We start from the raw sequence: 27,000 nt of genomic DNA on the forward strand, positions 1-27,000 counted from the left end.
TCACGAGAATGAAGATAGAAATATTTCACTGCAGTTTCTGCACTCTCGAGTTCGAGAGCGCATGCGCTTGCGGTCGGTGTTTGTGTTTGTTGCTCCCGCGAATTTCCTCTTCAGTCCTTGATTTTCTTCTTAACCACTCATTTATAAACAAGCACTTTCTATTTTTATATCATGTGAATTTATCCTCGATACTATTCCTTATAAAAAAACGTCTCAGGTTACGTATGTAACCCTGGTTCCCTGAGAGGGAACGAGAGCTGCATTGTCAAACGCGATGGGAACCCTATACCCACTACGCCATGCTGAGAAATGCCCGTTGTGTGTGAAGTCCTTGCGCACACTAAGAAGCAAGCAACCTAGCCCCAGGAGTGGAAAGGCCAAGGTCATAAAATCTGACAAATGTATGCGGAGAGGACATCCTTCCGCATTACAAATATCAAGAAGGGAAACACTCGGAATAAAGGCCGTAGAGGCCGCCATACTTCTAGTAGAATGGGCCCGAACAGCCATAGATGAAAGCTGTTCAGCCGCTTCATAAGCCAATGATATAGCCTCGACTATCCATTTACTCATAACCTGTTGAGATGCAGGGGACTCTTTTTTGAGTGACCCAAAGCAGACAAATAATTGTTCGGACTTGCGCCACAGGGCTGCTCTGTGAACGTAGGCATCTAATGCCCGAACTGGACATAACAGGTTCAGTCATTCCTGATCTGGGGTATTAAAAGTTGGAGGATAAAAGGCCTGCAGCACTATAAGGCCCCCAACATTAACTGGGACCTAAGGAGTATAACCCGGTCTAGGGTATAGAAATGCTTTCACCATACACAGTGCAGATTCCAGGCATAAAGGAGCAACCGACAGAGCATGCAAATCTCCTAATCTCCGGTAAATGAAACAGCAAGGAGAAATGTTTTCAAAGTGAGGAATTTTTCTGAAACCTCTTCAATGGGCTCAAAGGGAGCCAAAGCCAGACCCTCAAGTACAATGGCCAAATCCCAAGCCGGTGCTCTGAGTGCAGTGCAGGTCTCAACCTCATGTACCACCGAGAAAAACTAGTAATTAGAGGATCTCTCCCGATAGAAGTACCCCCAGAGGGGTGTGGTAGGCCGATATAGCCGCCACGTAAACCTTTAGGTAGAAGGAGATAATCCAGCAGAGAAACGGTCTTGCAAGAAATCAAGAACTGTACCAACAGGGCAGTTAACAGGATCTTGGTGACGTTCACCACACCAGGTAGAGAATAATTTCCATTTCAATGCATATAGTTTCTCTCGTGGAAGGAGCTCTGGATTGGAGAATGGTCTCAACGACCTCAGTCGAGAGACGGGATTCTATGAGTCGGGCCCCCTCAGAGGCCGAGCCACAGTATCCAAACTCCAAATGAGGGTAAACTCCCGGGAGCAAAGATATCGGGAAATGCGTACCGGTGTAGCGTAAATCACACCTAATACATCACATCCAGTCCAAGCAGAGCTGGATGTGTGAGGGAGAACCAAATAGAGCAATGCGTTGTACCAACGATGTGAAATGTCGACTGACTTTAGTTTTACGAAAGTTTTCCCAAAGAAGCTCCACCACCTCGGGGTGAGTCTCCATTCCCTGGGCCTCAGCCCCTGCCTCAACAGGATATCTGCTCCAATATACGAGACCATCAGTGTTTTATCTGAAAGGACAAACATATAGTGACCTCTAGGGTCTGGCAGGAAGTGTTGAGATTTTCGGGAATACCGCCATCACTTTTAGCCAATTATGTGCTAAAAGATAGATGGTCCTGCCAAGTACCATTCACCGAGCGACCACTCATGATCACCCCCAACTTGTGAGGGAAGCATCGGTCGATAGCATTATGTGTCGACAAGAAGCCCCCAAAAACTGGGCTTGGGCGAGGGAGGTTCTTGGACATGACCGAAGCACGAAGGCAAAGCCGTGTGACCTTGATCATGCGAAACATTTTTCTCCTGGAGAAAACCCCTTGGTCCTGAGCCATCACTGCATGGGTCTCATGTACAAAAGGCCAAAAGTAACTACGTTGGAGACAGCTGCCATGAGAGCCACCAGTCTTAAAAAAAAAGCTTGACAGTGAGTAACTGGCCTAGATATACCCCCCAACTTGTCAAGTCAAGTCACATTTATTTATATAGCGCTTTTCACAATACAGATTGTTTCAAAGCAGCGTCACAGTGATAACATGAAAGTAGTACAACACAGATCAATAATATTTTTAAATATTAAATATCCCCAACTGAGCAAGCCAAAAGCAAGGCAACAGTGGCAAGGAACCAAAACTCCATCAGAACTTGTGAGGGAAGCATCCGTCGATAACATTATGCATCGACAAGAAGCCCCCAACACTGGGCCTGGGCGAGGAACCAAGGTTCTTCCACAAGACCGAAGCACGAAGGCATAGCTGCGTGACCTTGATCATGCGAAAAACGCTTTTCTCCTCGGAGAAAACCCCTTGGTCCTGAGCCATCACTGCATGGGTCTCATGTACAGAAGGCCAAAAGTAATTACGTTTGACGCAGCTGCCATGATATGTACCCCATTTACTGCTGTAAAAGGCTACACCTAGAAAAGTGGTCCTCAGAGCACACTCTTCTTGGCGTTGAGCAACAACCCCCAACATCTTTAAATGAGACAGAACGACATCTCAATGCCGAACTGCCACATGCTCAGATTGAGCTAGGATCAATCAATCATTGAAAGTATAATACGCAAATGCCCTGGAGTCCAGAGGAGCCAGAGCTCCATCCACGCATATTGAAAACAAAGGTGTGGGGTGAGAAACTTTGGCTGAATGGGAGAACCCGATATTGGTATGCTTCGCCCCCGAAAGCAAACCTCAGGAACCTCCTGTGATGAGGATGGAAAGATAAGTAAGCATCCCTTAAGTTTATTGAGAGAAACCAGTCCTCGGACTGAATCTGTGACACAATCATATTTAGCGTAAGCATATTGAACTTAAGATTCTGAAACCTGCTGTTTAATTGACACAGGTCCAAGGTAGGACGCAACACCTCATCCTCTTTCAGAAACAATGAAGTAATGGCTGTCTGCTGGGAGGAGGAATCCCTTCTACAGCTCCTTTTACAGAAGTGTCAATACTTCCTGCTCCATAACCAAATCGTGCTCGGGTCCACCACTACGAGGAGGACCCCTAGAAATCTGGGCGGACGAGAACCGAACTGAATTCTGAAACCCTTTTCTATAGTGTGCAGGACCCAATGAGAAATGTGTGGCAGTAGTTTCCACGCTGCCAGAAATTCTACTAGGGGAACCAGTCTCTCAAGACTGGCCTCTGGATTTGCTTGAACAATCATTTCAGTGCCCTGAAGCGGCAAACCGACAGGGAGCAACCTAACTGACCGCTCTACGACCCTCCTCGGAGGATCGTATGGGGACGCCGGCACCTCGGTGTCCTGAACGGCGAACCGGCAGGAAACAACCGAAATGGCAGCGCTGCGACCCTCCTCAGAGAGTCGCACCCTCCTCAGAGAGTGTGCGCAGCGCCTCCTCTGAGGAGGGTCGCAGCGCCTGTGACCCTCCTCAGAGAGTCGCACCCCAGAGGTTGCCAAAGAGAAATGATTTCTCAAAACCGTCCCTGCCCCGGAGGAGCCCTCAGAAGCCTCATTTTTTTGCAAAAGGACTTCTTGTCTAAGCTTTATTAGAGATGATGACAGTCCTCAGATCTTGCCTACCTCTTAACTAGCTTAGTTCCTATGACCCTCCTCGGAGGACTCGGAGGATCGAAAAAGCAGGCACCTCGGCGCCCTGAAACGGCGAACCGGCAGGGAAACCGAACCGTCAGTGCTGCGACCCTCCTCAGAGAGTCGCGCCCCAAAGGGCACTGAGGAGAAACGATTTCTCAAAACCGTCCCTACCCCAGACCACCCTTACACCTTTATCCCCACCCGTGATGTAACGAGGGCAGGGAACCACACACCGTCTATAATCTTGCTTGCCATAAATATAGATAGTAACATATATTGGGCTTTGACAAACAACAATAAATAGACAAGGACAGAGTACAGAGATCGCTTGCTGAAGACTACAGATGCTGTAGCGGTCTGATTCCAAGGGTGGTTTCAAGTTTCCTGGTCAATGACGTCACCTGACGTCCTACTCTCTCATTGGACTGATTGTACAGACGCTTCACGACGCAATCACGCAGAACGTTCCCCATCGCGTTTGACAACGCAGCTCAAAGTTCCCTTGAAAGGGAACAATTGGATTGCTTTGATATCGCTACTTATATCCAACCTTCCGAATCTCGGCTACTAGCCTTTAGCCCGCTAGCATTTCACGCGTGGCATCACACTGAAAGGATACGGGTTACGTTATATCCGGATTTTCAGTCCTAAATTAGTAGTGATAGTTGTAGTATCACTACTAATTTACTGTTCATCTGTTATAATGGCAAACATATCGGATGCGTGTCTAACGTTACTAACGTTCTAACGTTTTGCTTCAAAGACGGGAGGACAGTACATTTTGAAGACTCTGCCATAATCCCGTTTTTCTCGGTTTTCCTCCGTTTTAATCTTCCCAACCGGAAACTGAAGAACATCCTTGCATCAAATGCGGAACCAAGGTTATGTTATACACGCCAAAAAGTATGTATCATATGCAAGCGAAAACTGCGTAGGCCTATCATATGCATGTAAAAACTATTTTTGCTGTATAAATGGCATGAGAAACTAAAGATATATAAAGGTATAGATATAATGCTTTTATGAGATTGGGCTGGTTTGACAGGAAGACTGAGAGAGATGCACATCAACTTAACTTTACTGTTCTTGCTGACATTAAACTTGGAGAAGAGAGAACACAAGTCTGCCTGATCACTGTTCCCGCAATTCACTCACATGTTGTTTTTCTCTCAGTCTCTCTTTTCGTGACCAGAAGTAATTACCACTTAAATATCTCATCGATGTGTTCTGTGCGTATAGGGAGGATCGGCTCTAGGAATATGTTAAGAACTACTTAGCGATAAGAACATTTTGGGGAAACTGGGCCCAGGGTTTTAAGATTTGGGGATTTTTATTTACAATATTATTAATATTACTTTTATGACATGTTTAGTAACAGACATTTAAAAAAACATTCTCAAGAGAGCTTTTGTTCACAAACAAGGCAATTGGCATGAGAATAGTCTTCATATATACATATCACCAGATCAACGTTTTACAACACTGTCAAACTAACACAAAGAGATTGTGGTAAGATTTTAATTATTTCTTTGCTTGCATCTTTAAAGTATCTGCATATGCTACCTTTAGAGTATTGAATATTTCCGTTTATATCACAGGACTGAAGAGTTGACTATCTGAATGATTATCTAAGTTTTAACTTTTAATCAACAATTTTTTTATTATGATGTGCATAATGAAATCTCTGTCATAAAACTGTATATAATTCTAGATGCAGCAACCACTAGAGAATCAATCCATTGTGTTTACACTCTCTGGACTAAATGAAATGATGGGGAAAAGATTTGTGTTTTTTTCATTGACTGCATTGTATTATCCATTAATTGTGTTGTGTAATGTATCCATAATTTACGCTGTAACCTCGCATAAGAAGCTTCATGAGCCGATGTATGTCTTTATATGTAATTTGTGTGTAAATGGACTTTTTGGCACTGCTGGATTCTACCCTAAATTCATGTATGATTTATTATCCCAGTATCATGTGATTTCTTATGCTGGATGTTTGATTCAGATATTTGTCATTTATTCATCTATTCTGTGTGATTTTTCAACATTAACAGTGATGGCATATGACAGATATGTGGCAATATGTAGACCACTGGATTATCATTCAGTAATGACCAATCGGAGGGTTCTTGAATGTATCCTTTTCTGCTGGCTTCCTCCCTTTTTTTTCATGTGTCTTGGAATTGCATTAACATCAAGACTAAAATTATGTGGCTCTATTATTGAAAAGCTATATTGTGAAAATTGGTCTGTTGTTAAACTCTCCTGTTTTTCTACAACAGTAAATAATGTGATTGGTTATGTAATCATTTTTACATATTTTGGACATGCAATATTAATATTTTGCTCATACATTTACTTGGTTAAAAAATGCAGGAAGTCAATAGAGGGCAGGCAAAAATTCATGCAAACATGTGTACCACATCTTCTTGCATTGCTCAATGTGACTGTTGCTTTGCTGTTTGATGTACTGTACACTCGTTATGGTTCAAAGAGTTTGCCACAAGATTTGCGTAATTTCATGGCCATGGAATTCTTACTCATACCACCCATTTTAAACCCCCTCATTTATGGACTAAATCTGACAAGACTACGGAAGGAAGTCATAAGACTGCTGTTCAAAAAAGAAGTGAGAATATCTGATTGAATATTACTAGGCATTCTAACACTATGGAAATTGTTTTATTGAAATGGACAACATAAAAATTGTGATAGCTATTTTTTTTCTTTTTTTTTTTGTGTGTGTGTGTGTGTGTGCACGTGTGTGTTTGTATAAAAACATTAAATGATGCAGGATTACACTTGACAAATGTGCAAGATTTTTATGCTCCTTTGATGTAATCTTAACTGACAGGTACAGTCCCATGTATTCATTAAAGACAACATTTTATCTTTCTTAAGAGGAGTTAAAATGGACAAGGGAACATGTAAACCTTTTAAAACTCTGATGTCTGTCAATGTTCGCTATGGTCATCAACTTTTCTTTTTATTCCATCTACAAATATTACCCCCTGACTTCAGAACAATGCCCTTTCACACCTTATTTCTTTCCCAAGGACATCTGAAGCTAACACTTGACGGATATTCACTGTCATTTCAGTCCTGTAAATTAACACACATATTTAAGTGGTAACACTTATTTTACAGTGGATTTGTTACATAATGTATTTATTCTACACATAACATTAAATTATGCTTTATTTCATGCAACTAACCATAAACCAAACAGTAATTCCAACAAACTAGTACATTCTGCGACTCTTTACTTAATTGTATAATTACCGTTAGGACACATTTACAAAAGTGTTAACAAATATTTGCATGTGCCATGTTTGAAATATAAATATATAAACATATTGCTTGGTCCGAATCAAATTTAAATTTAACACCCAACAAATAAAATTGAGTATAAATAATTGGAGCTACTATTACGTCTCTCTCGAATACTTTTACTATTGTACGTTACTATTACAGCTATCAAGTTTAATAAATTGTAGAAAGTTTTTATAGTATTTAGATCTATTCCCATCACATGAAATGTTGTTGAGCAAGCTGATGACAGTCTGTCGAGAATGAAGAGTCACGAGAATGAAGATCGAAATATTTCAATGCAGTTTCTGCACTCTCTCTAATGCTCTCACCAATGCAAACACGATAATGCACATACAGTAAGGTACATACAGTAAAAATTGTTCTTTGATCGCTTTCTGTATATAATTTGATCACAATTTAAATGGGTTTATTAAATGATGTGACGTTGATATTTCAGTCACTGGCTTGACTTACTGATGCATAAACAGTGTTGAATGATTTTGAGAGAAAAATTACCTGCCTGAACTTGAACAATTAGGCTAACATACACATCTTTGGTAGCTCGATCGATTTATCATCAGACATTCATCGAGGCCAGCTCTGTTGAGGAAACTGTCGCCGGTGAAATGTTTGGACCATACAAAATTTTGGGAAGTTGTGTCGGCGCATTTTCAGAGAAAATAAAAAGAACCCATTGTTTGGCTCGAATGAAGCAACAAAAAAATACTTTTGTGTTCACTTGTACGTCTGAACACTGATCAAATGCCATGCTTTGCTCGTTCGTAAGCCATGATATCTCTCAAGGAAAAACTCAAATCACGTTGAGCCACATTCTCTGTTCAGGCAAAGCAGAGATGGGGGAGGTCACCTTTACCCCATATGATGTCATACGGAGGAGATTCAAGATCAGTGCACCTGAGCTTTCATTTTCTCAAAGGCAGAGAAATATAGCCAAAGCTCGGTTTACACCAATTGAAATTTCTAGCCACTGGGGGACCATATACAGGCTAGGGGAACTCATTTTAATGTTAAAAAACTTCAGAAAGTCAAAAAATCAGGGGACCTTTAACTGTTTTAATTTACGAGTAATATTAACTTTTTTTATTTCTTCTAAACCTTTGTAAAAATATTCCATACAAACACCTGTATGGTTATAGTGGGATTTGTGGGATTTGGCAGGTGTGGGAACTTTGTGTAGGTGCAACAGGAAAAAAATGACTCACCGTAAGACAATATATCGAGGTATAGCAAAACGTTTTGGGACAAGAGTGTCACTGTTGCACCAAGTAATGCAATCCTTATTTAGAAACGCTGTGGAAACGCGTCAAAGCATTTTCAGGTACACATATGAAGAGTTCAGATGCAAAAGCCTCTAAGTGCCATTTGAAATTTTCTTCTAAAATGATCATTTTTATAAAGCTTGTATTTCTAAGTTAAGTAATTTCACTTAAATGGCAATGAAGATTACCTATTAATTGTCATTTAAGTGAAATTACTGAACTGAAATATACAAGCTTGATAAAAATGGTCATTTTAGAAGAAAATTTCAAATGGCATTTAGAGGCTTTTGCATCTGAACTCTTCATTTGTAGAAGCATTTTCGCTGATTTTGATTTCATGTCGATATACAATGGTCAAACAATGTTAAAACTGATATCTTTGTAAGACAGTGGCAAGGGAAAACAAATGTGCAGCGAACATCAAACCTAAAACTAACTTTACTGCGCTCAACCAGCAAGAGTGCATTTCACGCATTCGCTATCATTCAGTGAGGAGGAGAGAAATGACTTGACTGCATGCATGTACTGGCCTAGATGTCCTCTAATCAGACAGAAGAACCAAACATAACTTCAGGAAGCGTGTTTGTCAAGGCAGGGCCAGGGGGTTATATCACGTTTTGATTTGACACGGAAGGACTACTTCAGAAGGAACTACAGGCTGGCTGAAATTTGACGATGCACACAACATTTTTTTTTTTTAACATTAGCCTACCATTGCGCCATTATTGATATTAATCAGTCTATTTATTTATTAATATATATGAGCTGCCGAACACGGTTCCAGACCGTTCTGGACCACTTTATCCCCTGGTTATACATGACATTGGCCTTTATTGTCGATGAGTACAGCAATACACCATATTTTATGCTGTTTTAATATGTATTACAACATTTAAACTAATATAACAAACATTTTAGAAGTAAAAATCAAACATTCAAAACATTCAAATATTAAGTTTAATTGTTATTTTATTTATTCTTTTATTTCAGTTTTAGTTTTCACTTTCAAAGACAACCTCTATGCAAATCATATGTTAATGAGTGGGTGGGGCTTGTTCAAGGAACGGGGCTACAGAGTCACTTCCATAAAGCCGTCGACGCCCCATCTGAATGAGGGAGATTGAGCAAGTGTGAATGTGTGATATGATACGAATATATTGAAAGTCATGGCGAAATCTGTTATCTGCAACATTGGAGCGAGAGGAGAACAACACAAACCATACTACCAATGTCCAGAAAAAAAGGTCAAAAGCTCGACCCACTGCAGTTCGTCAGCCTGAGGTCACTGGCATCTTCAGTAGCCAGATAAACTGTTCAGCGTGAGTAAGCCATGTTATGATGTTAGACTAGACCAGCCTTTCTCAAAGTGTGGGCACTGTTACCAACTATTTTCAAATGAAAATAGCTAAGGCCTTCTCTAAAAGTCGCTAGATGATGTCATACATCGATTAGCTTATTAATGATGTCATCACATTGTACTTGCATTCTGTCAGCCTAGTGCGTTTTCTTTCTAAAATAATGCCCTATTTAATAAAATATAGACAAATGTCAAATAAAGCTGCTTTCATTTCCTATATATTTTTTTTTTTGTTGTCAGACAATAGAACGAGCGGCTATAATATAGTAAATGATTACATTATTTATAGGTCTATGTGGTCTATGCTCTGTGACAGTGAGTGTTACAACTAATGGACTATATGCACGCATTTGGCGCAAGGATGCTCGTCCATTTCCGGTTGTGGAGATTTAAGCGGAGGAAAACCGAAGAAAACGGGATTATGGCAGAGTCTTCAAAATGTACGGTACTCCCGTCTTTAAAACGAAACGTAAATAGTCAGAATACTTACCACTTCATCTGGAATAGGGCCCAAGTCCTTCTCCCTCTTTGCTTCTGAACAAGCATATGGATGCTCTATCTGCCACTACACTCAAATATTGAGTAACAGTGGTCCTGGAGAAACATCCTCTCAGTTGATCCATCTGATGATCCACAAATATGTGACAATTAGGAACAAGAAATTTTGTGGAATTTAAAAAAAAAGAAATCCAATATTTCTGAATATAGCATGTAATTGTAAATGTTTTGTAATGATACACTCAAATTTTAATTTTTGATAATACAATACAGTGAACACCCATGACTGTAAACTATGCTTTTACTATAGTAATTGCTGACTCTATACTCCAACTCTGAGTGAACTCTCTGCTCCTCGCCTCGGTGTGTCTCAGGTGCTGCGGTAATGACTCCGCACAAGTAGCAGTACTTCGCCTTCTGAGAATATAGTTCACAATATCTATACGGTTAAAAGACGTCTGGGTCTCATATAACCTTGTTATTTGTACACTCTGTGACTATACAAATCACAACATGTAAATAGGAAAATGTTAGCGTTATTTTGACTCTTATTGGGATTAGTATGCTAGCTGTATCCATTTACATCCAGTCTTTGTGCTAAGCTAGGCTAGCGGTGGGTTATAGACAGAGTTACAGCACGCACTGAGATGAAAAAAGGTATGAATGGACTTATCTAACTCTGGGGGATACGGTGAATAAGCTAAAGTCCCAAAAAGTCGGAGTGTTCCTTTAATAGAAGGTAGTCTTCAGAGAGCTTGTTCAAATGGTTTTCAGGGGTTGTTACCAAGGCAATTAGCATGAGACCAGTGTCCATATATAGCAAACCAAATCGAATCTTTACAAAACACTACAGGAAGCATGTGAATGGAGAACATGGTAAGATTCCAACTGTTTTGTAACTGAGAAAAAAGTCTGCTACTGATATAGGATTTGATGTTTGCTTGGTGGTGTTTTTCATCTACAGACTTCCTATTGACAGTGACAATTCATCTTGATCCAACGAATTCGTTTTCAAAGAACTTCCCAAAAACAAAATCCACATAATAACATATCATTGAAGATGCAGTCACTATCAAAGAATGAGTCCAGTGTCTTGGTATTTACACTCTCTGCTCTAAATGAAACAATGGAAAATAGATATGTCTTGTTTTCTCTTACCGCACTATACTATCCCTTGATGGTCTTTTGTAATGTAACTATAATTACAACTATACTCTTACATAAGAAGCTTCATGAGCCAATGTATGTGTTTATATGTAATCTGTGTGTAAATGGACTTTTTGGCACTTCTGGATTCTACCCTAAATTCTTGTATGATTTATTAGCACACGATCATGTGATTTCTTATGCTGGATGTTTGATTCAGATATTTGTCATTTATTCATCTATTCTGTGTGACTTTTTCACATTAACAGTGATGGCATATGACAGATATGTAGCAATATGTACACCACTGGAGTATCATTCAGTAATGACAAATCAGATAATTTTGAAATGTATCCTTTACTGCTGGCTGGCTCCATTTTTTTCAATGTCTGTTCTTATTATTTTATTATCTAGACTCACCTTATGTGGCTTTAATATTGACAAGTTATATTGTGAGGTTTGGGCAGTTGCAAAACTTTCTTGTTTTTCTACAATAGTAAATAATGTGTTTGGGTACATTGTTATTCTTACATGTTTTGGACATGCAGTATTGATATTTTACTCATACATTCACTTGACTAGAAAGTGTATAAAGTCAATAGAGGGAAGGCACAAATTCATGCAAACATGTGTACCACATCTGCTTGCACTGATCAATGTGACAGCTGCATTTATGTTTGATGTACTGTACAGTCGTTATGGCTCAAAGAATGTGCCTCAAGGTGTGCGTAATTTCATGGCTCTTCAATTCTTAGTTGTACCACCTATTTTAAATCCTCTCCTTTATGGACTAAATCTGACAATAGTGCGCCAGCATATTATGAGATTGTTTTTCAAGAAACAAATGGGAATATCATAGTGAATATTTCTGTTTCAGTAAGATTTTGTCACTAAAAAGCCTAAAGGAAGAATATATTTTTTAGATGTTGTAGCAACTCAAAATCTTTTTTTTATTTTTATTTTTTATTTAACAATCAGACATACATACAAACAAACCAACATAGTGCAGTAGTGAGCAATCTTGTAAATCCATAATTCCAGGAGTGATTTAAGTGCTTGATCTAAGTGTGTATGTGAGCGGGTGTGAGTGTGGGTATGTGTATGTGTGTGTATGCGTAAACAAAATAACCATTTATTATTTATTACCATTGTCATTACCATCACCATCCCTCTCCCCACTACCACCATACTGCCCATATTGTGTTGGTAGATTTTTATTTCCATCCTTCCTCCTATGTAACAATTGCCATTGTCAATCTTGTATAAAATAAAATATGATATAATAAGATAATATAATATAAGATAACCTTCCCCCACATCTCATCAGTCCCTATCTTTTCCTATTTTTCTGTTTTTTTTTTGTTTTGTTTTTTGTGTGTGTGTGTGTTATGTGCAATATCTAAAGTTTAATGCACCTTAGACATTGCACATAACACACACACACACACACACACACACAAAAGGAAATAGGGAGTACAGTGCGAGAGTGTCTCAAATTGGGACAGAGATGCTGTCCCGTTGAAACCACGTCTTGCCTGTCTTGCCTGCCTTGGTGTTTGTGAGGTTTTTCCATATATACTTATTCCTTCCTTCATATGCTGATTCTTGATGTCTGTATTGACATGGTAGAAAGAAAGAAAGAGAAAGAAAGAAAGAAAAGAAAGAAAGAAAGAAAGAAAGAGCACACAATAGACACTTCATTCCTTAAATGCCTTATTCAGATTTACCAGAAGTTGATTTTCAAAGTTTGTACAGTCAATCCTAGCTCGCTTGACAGTGAACAGTTGCCCAGCACAACTAAACAAACGCTCACAGGTTGCCGAAAAAGGAAGTCCTGTATTCAAACATAGAGAAAATTTCTTTACACATGGGAATGTATGAAGAAGCCCTATGTTTTCCGAAGTGAATGCCAGATATCTCTGCAGTTCACCTGTGGAATCTGGAGGTCTTGCCTTCATTGATGAAAAGAAGTCCTCTTCATCCGACATCTCACATCTGGGATTCTTGATTTGAGAATGTTCTCAGATGTTTCTGGACCCCAAAATAATTTGGGTATATGTAAATTCAGGTTTAGTGCAATAAAAAGACTGTGAAGATAACTGATGTGTACTGTAGACTAACTACAGAATAATGCAAAAAAAAAAATAAATAAAAATAAACAAAAGTTACAGATAACCCCATAAAAATATATTATATATAAAAATACACAAACCATATTAACTACAAAAGTAATGATTAAGACCCCTGTTTTTTGCCTTTAGTTGGAACACAGTTGGGAGTAAACATCCCATGTGGGTGTTGCTCTCAGCCTCTAGGACAGTGAGTGCTAATGTCACAAGCTTTATCACTGCTACATACTCAGAGAGCAAGGCAATCTCAGCTGGATTTAAAGGGCAAATTCATTTATAAAGGCAAATTGTTTAGAAAAATAACTAATATATGTAGCGCCCCCTACCATCCTAAGTGTATCTACCCTTTTGGGATGTTAGACGCTTGAACCCAGATTCGTTTATTTGTCTCTCGACGTGATTTTATAATCAATCTGTGACCCTTGATTCTACACTACTTTTTATAAAGTGCAACTCAGATCTCTGAAAACCTCGTTTAACCAATTACAGCTAGGCTACTAGTCAAGTGACCACACTATAACTGAAATACACAATGGATTTATAAAAAAAAATAAGATAAAATAAAAATAAACAAAAAAGAATTAACAAAAGTGAATCACATTAGAGATGAATAAAAGTTGTTCAAACAACTTCTGAAAAAACTGGTATTTTCAAATGCAGTGTTTGATTAACTCTTCTCAGCAACAGGCACTTAAAGGGTTAACCTTTTAGATTCCCTTCAAAATAAGGATATCTAATGAATCACTCTTTAAATTAACTTTTCCTTACTTTACAAAAAAAAAAAAAAAAATTGTCTTTAAATGCTCAGTGCAAACCAATATACCAGTGAAATTTCGGTCTCTATGAAACTCAGTAATAAAGAAATGTAAACAAACCTCAGTTTCAACAAGAAATTCAAACTGTAACATCGTAATATGACAAGAGTTTTAAACCATTAGATCATTCATCAATTGGGGAAAAAAAACACTCTATTGTGGGCCCACAACACACACACACACTCAAACACCGTTGCAGGCCTGGAACGTTGCTTGTGTGCGTTGAGGCCGAGTAAAACGTAAAATGGCCGCTTCGCTCTACAGGAGCACAAATAAAATAAGCAAAGTGTACCTGAGTGTAAGTGGCAAGAGTTATTGATTTCCGTCACCCATCAGATCCATCCACATGCAGCAGACATCAGTTAGCAAACTCCGTGAAACTCCCGCGATGCCAGAGGAACTCCACTCGGGGATTAGGAGCGCTATCTGGATTCCTCAACGGCTTTGTCACTCTCGATCGATGCACTACCAGTTCTTGGCAATCGCTTTGATCACATTTGACACGCTTACATTCGCAGATGTAACGGATAAACTTGAGTAAAGTTTCTCACCAGTCACATGAATAGTCTGATTCACTGCGATAGCGATCAAGCGTTAAACTAATACAGTTCTTCCGAATCGCGTCGTGTTGACTACCTAGTGTGGTCGTGTTGACCTCACAACAGAATACTGTTCGACTTAACACTTAAACAACGTAGTTCTTCTGACTATATTTCACATGAAAACCCTTGTTATTCACCCGCGCTCTGTTATCATGTCGACAACATTTTTTTTCACTTCTTTTCTCCTCTTCCCCTGCCTACCTTGACTGACATTCTCACTGGCCAATCACAGTCGCTATAACTCATCTGAGGCGGAATCAAGCTGTTACTGACAGTTCAAAGTACAAACTCACTGACATTCACATTTTCTGAACAAGCTAGTACACTTTGATTCAATAATAAACCGTCAGCATCAAGCAGCACATTTTTGCATACCCATTTAACCTAGATAAATAAAATTATATAAATAAAAAAATAACAATAATAACAATAACGAATTACAATGTAGAAATTTACCCAGGGTTACATATAAAACTTACATGTTTATTTTGGAGGCCCCACACACATTCCGAATCGCCTCCTCATCTTTGGTCTTTGATTATACGGACCACCCTTTTGACAGCCAGGTATAGTGAACACTCATTCAGCATCCACAACCTCAGAAGCTGTTGAAGATCTTGCAGTTTTGTTCCACATATGGCACTTGGAAAAAGCAGAGCGTGACAGCTTTCTGTAGGTCACATTATGAGTTTCAGCAGCAGAAGCATCTGCTGTTTCCACTAGATTCAATGATGACATGCACATCGCTGGTGTTTTGGAAGATGATATTCTAAACCTGTATCTGCTTCCAAAATTGTGTACATGTCATGAAACTCTGCGGTTTCTTCATGGTCAGATTCATCCTCAGCCTCAGAGTCAGCTGTCATGTTAGTCTCTTCATGAACTCCAAAGACTCTGAAGGCCTTCAAAAAATTCTACCCACTGTTCTGAAAATCTTGTCATGGATGTGATACTGGCTATGGATATCATCAAAGGCAAGTATATCAAATGTGTGGTGTAGGGATGGACCGAATATTCGACCACCGAAAATTTTCGGTCGAAAACGGCCCAAAAGTGCATTTTCAGTTTTCGGCCAAAAGACTTTTATCACCGAAACAATATGGCCGAAATGTTGTGATGACGCAAACAGAAACCGCGACCTGCATGTGCTTGTCTGAAGCAACATGTCTGCGGTGCGGACGTATTTCAGTGTATCTGAACCCGCGAGGAGACGGCCTATATCTGCTCTAAACAATGCACGCGCCGCCATGACGACGACTCCGGATGCGAGCGGGTCAAGTACAAACTGTCGAGACTCGCGCTGTCTGTGGAAACTCGCGCTGCGGAGGCAGGCGAAAGTATGCGCGAGTCTCCACAGACAGCGCGCGCAGCGCTCCAAACGGTCGATGCGTTTATACTGGACCCGCTCGCCGTTTTACTATTCCTTGAAACGACAGGGGACGACTCAAGTAACTGTCCTGCTCTAACCATTAGGAATCGGTGAAAAGAAGATAAACACATGACGATGTTTATTTTTTAGTATAGCACCACCAATACAAAAATAATCGCCAGGTTAAAGGCCTCACCAGGCCTTCCTGGTTATGAGCTCCCACACATTGTGGTCGCCAGGTTACAGGCCTCACCAGGCCTTCCTGGTTATGAGCTCCCACATACTGTGGTCGCCAGGTTAAAGGCCTCACCAGGCCATCCTGGTTATGAGCTCCCACACATTGTGGTCGCCAGGTTACAGGCCTCACCAGGCCTTCCTGGTTATGAGCTCGCACATACTGTGGTCGCCAGGTTACAGGCCTCACCAGGCCTTCCTGGTTATGAGCTCCCACACATTGTGGTTGCTAGGTTACAGGCCTCAAAGGGGCCTTCCTGGTTATGAGTTCCCACATACTGTGGTAGTCAGTTTACAGGCCTCACCACCTTCCCTGAGCACTTTGCTCCCACTCTGTGGTCACCAGGCTTCAGGCTTCATTGGCCTTCCTGGTTGTGAGTTGTCACATGTCAGGTTGCAGGCTTCACCAGGCCTTCCTGAATGTGAAACCCCCACTTTCGTGGTCGCTAAGTTGTAGTGGTGAGTCTTCACATGTCAGGCTGCAGGCCTCAGCGGCCTTCCTGAATGTGAGCTCCCCATGCATTGGGACTATCGGGCGTTAGGCCTTGTCAGGCCTTCCTGATTATGGGTTCCCACTTGTTGTGGCTGCCAGGTTACAGGCCTCAAGTTCGGCCTTCCTGAATTCAGAGTGAAGTACACTAACCCCTACTTCACTTATTATTGTGGTAAATCACATGACGGGATGTCTTGTGTACTTTCTAAAATCCATTTTGTATGGTAAGGGTCACGCGTGGTATGCTTCGGTCCCTTCTTATGTGGCTCAGACCCCGGTCTTCCCTTGGGTCCCACTTTAAGAGGCGTCCTGTCACTGGCTACAGGGACGCCCTTCTCTGGCTAACTTCTGGAAGAAGTAGCTTCCACTTGGTGGAGTAAGCTCCCACAGGTTGTGGTCACCAGGCTGGGTCTCACTGACCTTCCTGAGTACGAGCTCCCACCCAATGTGGTTGCCAGGTTACAGGCCTTACCAGGCCTTCCTGGTCATGAGCTCCCACACACTGTGGTCGCCAGGTTACAGGCCTCAACAGGCCTTCCTGGTTATGAGCTCCCACATATTGTGGTTGCTGGGTTACAGGCCTCACCAGGCCTTCCTGAATTCAGAGTGAAGTACACAAACCCATACTTCACCTATTATTGTGGTAAGTCACCCGACGAGATGTCTTGTGCACTTTTTAAAATCCATTTCTTATGGTGAGGGTCACGCGCAGTATGCTTCGGTCCTTTCTTATGTGGCTCAGACCCCGGTCTTTCCACGGGTCCCACTTTAAGAGTTCTTAAGAGCTAACTTCTGGAAGTAGCTCCCACTTGGTGTGGTTTTTCAGGTACACCAGGCTGGGTCTCACTGACCTTCCTGAGTACGAGCTGCCACCGGATGTGGTCGCCAGGTTACAGGCCTCACTAGGCCTTCCTGGTTAGGAGCTCCCACATACTGTGGTCGCCAGGTTACGAGCTCCCGCATACTGTGGTCGCCAGGTTACAGGCCTTACCAGGCCTTCCTGGCCATGAGCTCCCACACACTGTGTACGCCAGGTTACAGGCCTCAACAGGCCTTCCTGAATTGAGAGTGAAGTACACAAACCCATACTTCACCTATTATTGTGGTAAGTCACCCGACGATATGTCTTGTGCAGTTTTTAAAATCCATTTCATATGGTGAAGGTCACGCGCGATACGCTTCGGTCCCTTCTCATGTGGTTCAGACTCCGGTTCTTCACTTTGGGTCCCACTGTAGATGTGTCTTTGTCGCAATACATTACGACAGGCACTTCCCTTGTTCAAGCTATCTCCCACAACTGTGGTTTTAGGTCTGATTAGACCTTTTTCGAGGTAGCCCCACATTGTGGGTCTGTCAGGTTTCTAGCCTCTGGCTTTCCTGAAGGATGAGCTTCCACATGCTGTGGTCGTTGGGTTTCAGGCCGCACAATGTACGGCCTTCCTGACATGAGCCCTCATGTTTCAGAGCTCCCTACACAGAGGGTCATCAGGTCTTAGGTCTCATTGACCCTCCTGATTTTGATCCCTCTCTAACTTCCTCAGTGCTCAAAAGCAAGCACTGGGTGGAAACTCGTGGATTGAGTGTACGATTCCCGTTGTTTTGAGGTTGAGTCACACTCTCTGGACGACCCCGTCTCTGTGATCTGAAACTCGATGGTTTCTGCCAGCTTCGCGGGCCTTCAGTTTTTGGATGCCTTTCCTAGGCAATTTCCAGAGGCTCTGTCTTGGACGGACAGGCTATGGCCAGACTGTGTGTCTTAGTACAGATCACCAGGCCAGCCTGGGGGCATTTCAGGAGGAGTGTTCTCCTGAATAGTGACTGGCTGGGGGTCCCTTTGGCCCCCTAGCCACACTCCCTAGAAGGGACCCCTTCTATTTTGAAGTTGTGGTCCTAAAGCCTTTGAGCTGGCCCCGATTTACCCACGTTATTACGTTCTGGTTTTTCTTGGTTCATTAGCTTGGGCTATGACCGGTAGGGAGTGCTGTCACTGACAGCCTGATGTAACATAGGGTGAGTGGTTTCAGTGTTCCTTGGAATTACTGGTTCTGACAGTTGTCACTGCCTTTTCGGCATGCACTCCCCTCAGCATGGCGGAGTGGGTATTTCGTTCCCCATTGCGTCATTCGACGTATTGTTGAGTTCCCTTCGAAAGGGAACGTCTCAGGTTACGACTGAGAACAGGGAACGAGACAATACGTCTCGTTGCCATGCCTCGGGGCCTGCCTGCAACAGTCCCTTCAGACGATAGGATGTTGTCACGGTTTCAAGGCGCCCTTCTTATACATCCAGATTGACGCGCTCATCATTCAAGCTGATGATGCACGGGCTGTCGCCGGTCAACCTGATTACTGTGAGTTGATATTTGATTTCAGACACCTGTCACGCCTGAGGCGTTCCCCATTGCGTCATTCGACGTATTGTCTCGTTCCCTGTTCTCAGGGAACATAGGTTACAGTCGTAACCTGAGACGTTTATTAAAGCCAACATATCTTTTGTTTGAATGTGTTGAAGTTATATGAACAAATTATGTTTGTTTAACGTAAGCCAGTTATGTGCAACCTGTTGACATAAAAAAAGTTAATTTATGGAACCTGTTGACATAAAAAAAAAAGTTAATTAAAGCCAATATATAATTGTTTAAGGTCCACCTCTCACTTCCGGTCCTGGCACTGGTGTTAGAACGTAAGCTCCGCCCCATACTTCCGGTTCTGGCCCTGGGGTTCTGAAACTGGTGGTGCTGCGGGTCTGCAGCTGGATACTTGACCCACTAGTCACTTGGACTATTTTTATTATGTCTTTACTTACTTTCTGGGATGGCAAGTTTCAATTACATGGAAGCCTGGAGGAGTGTGACAGCTCTTAGATTTAATAAAAACATATCTTAATTTGTGTTCCGAAGATGAACGAAAGTCTTACAGAGTTGGAACAACATGAGGGAAAGTAATTACTAACAGAATTTCCATTTATTGTGAACTAACCCTTTAACTAGTGATTAATAGCATTACCGTTTTCTTTTTTTAAATGTATTATGTTTGAGTTAGCGTTAGTTCATTCCAGTTGTATGGAACATTACTAAAAGGCCCAACATTTTTACAAATAAAACTAGTTGTTCACTGCATTGTAAGTCAATTTGTGAAGTAAGTGCTGGCTAACAACATGATAGAACATTTTTAAATAATTTTGTAAAGAATTGTATTATATATTACAAGTTTCCTATTTTATGTACTGTTGGAACTGATGTATTGACAGGAATATGATTGGCAAATTTAAAAGACAGGTAATGCTTTCAAATATATTTGCGGGGATGGATTGGCAGTTATTTAAAATTAAGGGTCAAAGAGCCTTTAGAGAGCTTGTTAACATTGCTTTTAATATTTGTGGTCAAGGCAATTAGCATGAGACCAGTGTCCATATATAGCAATCCAAATCAAACTTTTAGAGAGCATAATGGGAAACATGACAACAGAGGATATGGTAAGGTCTTGTCACTGAAATGGCAATGTGCTACTGTTAGATATTTTAACATTTGCCTTTTTTTCCATCTACAGACAGCCTAGCTAAAGACAATTCAAACTAACTTTCTAAAACTAGCTTTTCAATTACTTAAATATAATCAAAAAATAAATCTTCATAATAACTGAATGTTCTTCCAGATGCAGCCACCACTGGAGAATGAGTCCAGTGTCTTAGTATTTACACTCTCTGGTCTGAATGAAACAATGGAAAACAGACTTGTGTTTTTATCTTTCACTGCAATGTTTTATCCCCTCATGGTGTTTTGCAATGTAACTGTAATTTTCACCATCATTCTACATAAGAAGCTTCATGAGCCGATGTATGTGTTTATATGTAATCTGTGTGTAAATGGACTTTTTGGCACTTCTGGATTCTACCCTAAATTCATGTATGATCTATTAGCACACGATCATGTGATTTCTTATGCTGGATGTCTGATTCAGATATTTGTCATTTATTCATCTGCTTTGTGTGACTTCTCAACATTAACAGTGATGGCATATGACAGGTATTTGGCAATATGTAGACCACTTGAGTATCATTCAATAATGACCAATCAGATGGTTTTTAAATGTATCATTTTCTGCTGGCTAGCTCCATTTGTTTGCATGTCTATTCTAATTCTTTTAATATCTAGACTCACCTTATGTGGTGCTACTATTGAAAAGTTATTCTGTGAGATTTGGGCAGTTGCAAAACTTTCTTGTTTTTCTACAACTTTAAATAATGTGTTTGGGTACATTGTTATTCTTACATATTTTGGACATGCAGTATTCATATTTTGCTCATACATTCACTTGATTAGAAAGTGTATAAAGTCAATAGAGGGCAGGCACAAATTCATGCAAACATGTGTGCCACATCTGCTTTCATTGCTCAATGTGACTGTTGCTTTGCTGTTTGATGTACTGTACAGTCGTTATGGCTCAAAGAATGTGCCTCAAGGTGTGCGTAATTTCATGGCCCTGGAATTCCTACTTGTACCTCCTATTTTAAATCCACTTATTTATGGACTAAATCTGACAATAATACGCCAGCAAGTTATAAGAATGTTTTTCAAGAAACAAGTGGGAATATCATAGTGAATATTTTAATATTATAAAAGACCTTATGCTTTTTGTGTTTTAGAATGAGTGTGACCCTTTTTTAAGAAAATTTGAAATATTAGGATGACGATAGTTCCTTATTAGGTAATTAATAATTACTTAATAAGATTGGCATCACTGAAAACTCAGGTAACTGTGAAAAATGATAAAGAATTACTAATTAATTACTAATCACAACATTATAGTGTCTGAGACGTTAGCAATTGTCTGTTTTTCCTCTCAACATAGTTATAAAATGAATCACAAATTAAGTGTTCCCTAGTCACTATACAGGAACTACTAGCGATGGACCATTATTTTATAGTCAAAAAGATGTTTTTCACTTTACATTAATGGTCTAGATCACTAATAGTTCCTGCATAGTGACTAGGTAACACTTGAGCAGTTAGTGATGCGTTTTATAACTATATATTGAGAAAAAATGATGACGGATTATGTCTCAGACACACAATAATGTTCTTTATAATTGGTCAGTTATGGTTATTAATGAGGCTAATCACAGGGAATTGTTGGTTGATATATTTTAAATCAGGAATATCTCCTAAATTTGATATTACTTACTGAGTTAAGCTTTTTTCTATATTAGTAAATCATAGTAGCTGGAGTTTTAATTTAATAATACCCATTAGTCTATAGCATTACTTTCTGCATTAATGACAGACCATTATTATAAGTGTTAACCATGAAATGGATTTCAACCCCCTCAGCCATTAAACAATTTCTGTACTGCACAGCCTTGACAACAAAACTGTGTTTGGAAGAACTTTTTTTTAAAATAATTTTTCTTGTATTCAGTGTACTTAATGTTTGTTCATGTAAAATAAAACATTCACATAAAGTGCTGTTCAAAAACTGTCTGTGTATTTGTTTTGACAAGAATGTGTCAAATCTTTTTTCAATGTGTCAATTTTTTAATCATTTAAAAAATATTTTGAATACCACAATAATGTGAGGCCTAGATCACATGCTTTTGCATTTCTTTGCCTTGCATACGATCATTCTCCCACTCACTGCCATATCATCAAATTGGGGATTCAAGGGATGCAAACGGGGCTGACATACGTTTCTATAGTATATGTTTCTATAGTAATGTCCCAAGCTGCATTAATAGTTATAAAGTTGTGTTTTCAAATGAGTAATGGAATGAAATGAAATTGAGTGCAAGATACATCATTTTTATAAATAAAGTCTGTATTTGGGTTACAGTATTTAACCCTTAAAGGGGTAGTTCACTAAAAATTTTGCCATTGTTTAATCACCTTCAAGTTGTTCCAAACCTGTATACATTTCTTTGTTCTGCTGAACACAAAGGATGATATTTGATAGAATGTGGGACACTGAACAGTTTTGTGGCACCATTGACTTTTTACAGTAATTATTTTCTTATGGAAGTCAATGGTGCCCAAAGATGGTTACAAACTTTCGTCATCTTCCTTTGTGTTCAACAGAACAAAGAAATTAATATATGTGATGCGATCTGGAAAAACCCACCACATGGTGAAATTTGACATATTACAGGTTTTGAGACCCTATTAAAGCTGGATTCAAGCCTTTTCCAAATCTGTTTTTATTTGTTATATCGTTTTTCTGTAACAAAAGTTGTGGTTATCTAAAGTCGGCTGATCGCTATGATTTTCAAAAACTGAATTTTGAGAAAAAACGGTTTAATTAACTGTCACGTCCTGTTAGCGGGACTACTGGTCAGTGTTGTAGTCGAGACTCTTAAAAAAGATTGTGCACCACAAAACCAGTGACATCCAACCCAAAGTACTGTAAGTTTGAATAGATGTTTTAATTAATAATTAAAAAAAAAATACAAATACAAATACAAAATACTAAATACAATACACACAAAGTGCATAGATTAATTTACAGTGTTACATAAAAAATTAAAGGCTACGTCTACAATCTGATGACACTGCTGTTTGAAATGGTTCAATGTAGGCGCGCGGTATGCGCGCTCATAATGGAAGCGATGCGGTCGTGGTGCGACGTGCTTGTTTTTCCATGCGTTTTTCCGCGCCGCGTCGAGATAAAAACATCTCAACTTTTCAGAATACCGCAAGCGCACCATACGCACACAATAAGTCATGTGACAAGAACCAACTGAAGCGCAACCGCCCTGGTGCTTTGGAAAATGGAGAATGCGGCGCGCCCAGCGTTTTTTACGCGTTTTCAGGCGCTATATGTGAATCCGCCCTAAAATTACAGTGCCTGACAGTCTATGCACACAGTATGATAGATCTTCATTGGAGAGCATGTGTCAAAGTTTAGTCAAAGGGCAGTTTGAATCCGACATAGCTGCCTTCCGCATCTGGGAATTGTTGCCGTATACACAGGATAACACATGATGGTATTACAACCCTGATCTTTCTGCCTAGATAGCCCCAGCACCAACAGACAAAGCTTATGTAAGCCAAATGCCTGTAGCGCCAAAAATTAAACATTCTAAAGGTGTTTTGGAAAGTGTTGTGTGTGTGTGTGTCAGAACTATTGTTATTTGAATATAAAATGTTACATTAAATATTTATAATCCATATTAACATAAAACAATTGTGTGTGTCAGATTTCTTACTGGTGTAATCCTCTAAGTCTCAAAGGACCATAGTCTGCCCTGCAAATGTTATGTGCTTCTATAACAAATACAAATTTAGGCAAACAGGTTCAAGTCCCGGGTGATGAATCATACAGGTAGGTGGTACTGGTGCCTGGTTAATTCTTCTGACAACCTATTGAGAAGGCTATTGAGTTTACAATTGTAGTCCAACATGCATGACATGTAATACTCAAACATGAAGATTAACATAATTATTATTATTTTTCTTTCATTATGTGCACATACTTCAGGGGTCTCCAGGCAGAATTTATGTTCTTCCTCAGTGGGCATTGCACCACAATTGCCTCAAGTGCACCTGTGAATGTTTAAAGCAATCAAAAATATGGTGTTTGATATGACACCGTTTTATGTAGAATTGTCATTTTAAGGGTATTTACAATATTACTTTTTATTTAAGATAATCTTGAAAATATGTAGCCTTTCTAGTAGGCCTACATGTGCAACATGACATCATGACTTTTGCATAAACATACACGCCACTTTTAAGTCAAGTGGCGTGTTATGTTATCTACACACATTTTGAGCTATCCGCATGTATGCGTGTATGTACACGCCATTAAATATCCGAGCGAAACGAAGCAAAATGTAGATCTACATCTAGGGAACAATATTTTTTTTTTCTAGGATGGTAGGGGAAGACTCATAAATGCTTTTTTTATTAATTCAAAATAGTTACACTTTCCATGTGGACACGGGCTGATCCAGTCTTCGTTGTTGTGGTGATGGTTCATTTTCTTCTGATTCGTCATCTGATTCCGGCTCAAACATATAAGGTTTTATCATTGCAAGAGCCATCTCTTCTCTTCGCATCGCTTCGCATGCATCACCGGCTACTAAGCAGTTACGCTGAATCCGCAAATGTTCTGGCTGGGACATCAATAATTGATGCATAGGCACTGACATTAGCAATCATAACAGTGGGCGTTAACACTGAACTCTTAAAGGGGAAACACCCCCAAAATAGACTGTTTGAATCAGAGGATGGGTGGGAAAAGGTCACAAATCACTACATTTTAAAAGTTTTTTTTTTTATTTTTTTGTGAAAAAAAAACTATAGTAATACTATAATTGCACCTAAGGGAACATAATAATAAAATAAAAAAAAAACTCATGTCACGACCCCTTTAAATGAACTGCCGGTACACTATATTTATTTAAAACAGGGTTGCATCGATTTTAGAGTTTATTCCCTTTGTGATACAAAATGAGAAATATAGAATCGTATTCTTGTGAAATTGGTATTGCCAAAGAAACTGCAGATAAATTAAACAAGTAAAACAGTACAAAATGAAAATAGTAAAAAGCAACATAAATGAAGAACAGTTGTTTTCTTTTTTTGAAAAGATTTTAGGTCAGAAAAAACAATGGAAATCTGTACTAGTTTTAGTGAATGGTTAGGATGGCCTTTATTGATAAAAAATGTTTGGGGCAGGACTACAGGATGTCTTTTCAGAGGGCTGTTTAGGATGGTCATACCTCTGCTAAAAAGAGGATTTAGGATCACGAAACCCCACCTTAAATCTGCTGCTAAAATATAGTATGCAACGTCATCTCAAACGTCTCAACGTTGTCAAACGCTAATGGTAGAGCTTAAGACAGATCCGGTCTGATGGTTATGGCCTGTAAGAAACTGTCTAAACCACCGGGTATGAGGAGGCGTGGTCGTCAGCTAAAGAAGAAAACAAAGCCTAGACCTAAGAGGCGCTCAGTTGTAAGTAGAAAGCGTTAGAAGTCTGTGAGTCGGAAAGCGTTGGTTAAGAGATCCATAAAATCCACATTCTAACACATTCTGGCATAATCACATGTCAGGTGAATGCACTAAGTCTTTTTTTTTCTTTTTTGTTTTCTTTCTGAATGCACCAAGTCTGAGTTAGACTTATTTACGGTTCCACTGACGCAGGTGGTTATGAGAAAAACGGCTATTTAGAAGTTCACCCTTTATATGCCATATTGGACTCATAGCTAGGAACAGTGAAGATTATGTGGATCTAAATTATTATTATTTAGTACATCATAATTAATAATGTACTAAATTATTATTACATTATTATTTCTAGAACTTAAAATCACAAGACCTAACAGCGCTGACATTGCAGACCCTGCAAGGGTTGCTCTGATAAACTTCCTTCTATATTTTGATGGGAGCCTCTGCAATCAACTGATTTTTTATTTATTTATTTATTTATTTGACAGGGACAATGCAAACAAACATAGTGTCAAGATCAAGCATGTCACTGAAGTTTTGCATATAAAGTTTATAGCTATAGCTAATTTTCAACTCCTGTCCCTGGAAGGGCTTTTATACACAATAAAATTTACATGATTAGCTACTTCAATTATATATATATAAAAAAAAATAATAATAAAAAAATAATACTAATAATAAAAATACTAATAAGCATACATACATATCATATACAACTCAAATAATTAAATGTAGTTAAAAATGAGTACAGTTTTGGTTTGTTGATATGGCTGCTATAGTTTGAGCAAGTATCCTTACAGGTGCATCATAGAGAGTCAACTACAGTAAATATGCCTCGGAATCGCTTTTCTCAGCCGGTCTGTTTTACAAAAACTCAGCCGGTCACATACGTAGATGTGAATGATCCCGTCGGCAGTAACGCAGGGCTGACAAAGTGATCGTGCTACACAAGCGAGAGTAAGGTGGTGGAGTTGTTGGCATCTATTCACAGTGATATATTCTTTCAAGAAATTAAAGGAGTAGTTCACTTTTGAAAAAACTATTGCTGATAATTTACTCACCCCCATGTCATCCAAGATGTCCATGTCGTTCTGTCTTCAGC

The 27,000-nt window shown here is 39.6% G+C and overlaps 3 protein-coding genes and 1 long non-coding RNA gene across 6 annotated transcripts in view; 3 read left to right on the forward strand and 1 right to left on the reverse strand.

Annotated features, from left to right (window-relative positions):
- LOC148973306 (uncharacterized) overlaps positions 1-27,000 on the reverse strand; it is a 69,346-nt gene that overhangs the window by 28,125 nt on the left and 14,221 nt on the right. For 2 of the 3 annotated variants that reach the window (XR_016146814.1, XR_016146813.1), the window contains exons 3-4: positions 26,960-26,999; positions 10,159-10,291 (exon numbers count right to left, since the gene is read on the reverse strand). This is a non-coding gene — a long non-coding RNA (uncharacterized LOC148973306). Of the gene's footprint in view, positions 1-10,158; positions 10,292-22,008; positions 24,306-24,418; position 27,000 lie in introns of those variants that run through there. The other variant, XR_016146815.1, reaches the window with a different exon arrangement.
- LOC120470599 (olfactory receptor 6N1-like) lies at positions 5,395-6,366 on the forward strand. The gene has a single exon (XM_039660179.2). The coding sequence runs from the start codon at positions 5,425-5,427 to the stop codon at positions 6,364-6,366; it is 942 nt and encodes a 313-aa protein (XP_039516113.2). The 5' UTR covers positions 5,395-5,424.
- LOC120470598 (olfactory receptor 8B3-like) lies at positions 11,205-12,171 on the forward strand. The gene has a single exon (XM_039660177.2). The coding sequence runs from the start codon at positions 11,227-11,229 to the stop codon at positions 12,169-12,171; it is 945 nt and encodes a 314-aa protein (XP_039516111.2). The 5' UTR covers positions 11,205-11,226.
- LOC120470597 (olfactory receptor 1D2-like) lies at positions 20,608-21,778 on the forward strand. Its single transcript, XM_039660176.2, has one exon. It carries the CDS (start codon positions 20,608-20,610, stop codon positions 21,550-21,552), a length of 945 nt encoding a protein of 314 aa, XP_039516110.1. The 3' UTR covers positions 21,553-21,778.

Source organism: Pimephales promelas, chromosome 16 (genome assembly GCF_988280905.1).
Source record: "Pimephales promelas chromosome 16, fPimPro1.hap1.1, whole genome shotgun sequence".
NCBI classification, from domain to species: domain Eukaryota; kingdom Metazoa; phylum Chordata; class Actinopteri; order Cypriniformes; family Leuciscidae; genus Pimephales; species Pimephales promelas.

Coding starts and splice junctions, on each gene's coding strand:
- LOC120470598 (XM_039660177.2), top strand. CDS start 11,227: ATGCAGTCACTATCAAAGAATGAGTCCAGTGTCTTGGTATTTACACTC.
- LOC120470597 (XM_039660176.2), top strand. CDS start 20,608: ATGCAGCCACCACTGGAGAATGAGTCCAGTGTCTTAGTATTTACACTC.
- LOC120470599 (XM_039660179.2), top strand. CDS start 5,425: ATGCAGCAACCACTAGAGAATCAATCCATTGTGTTTACACTCTCTGGA.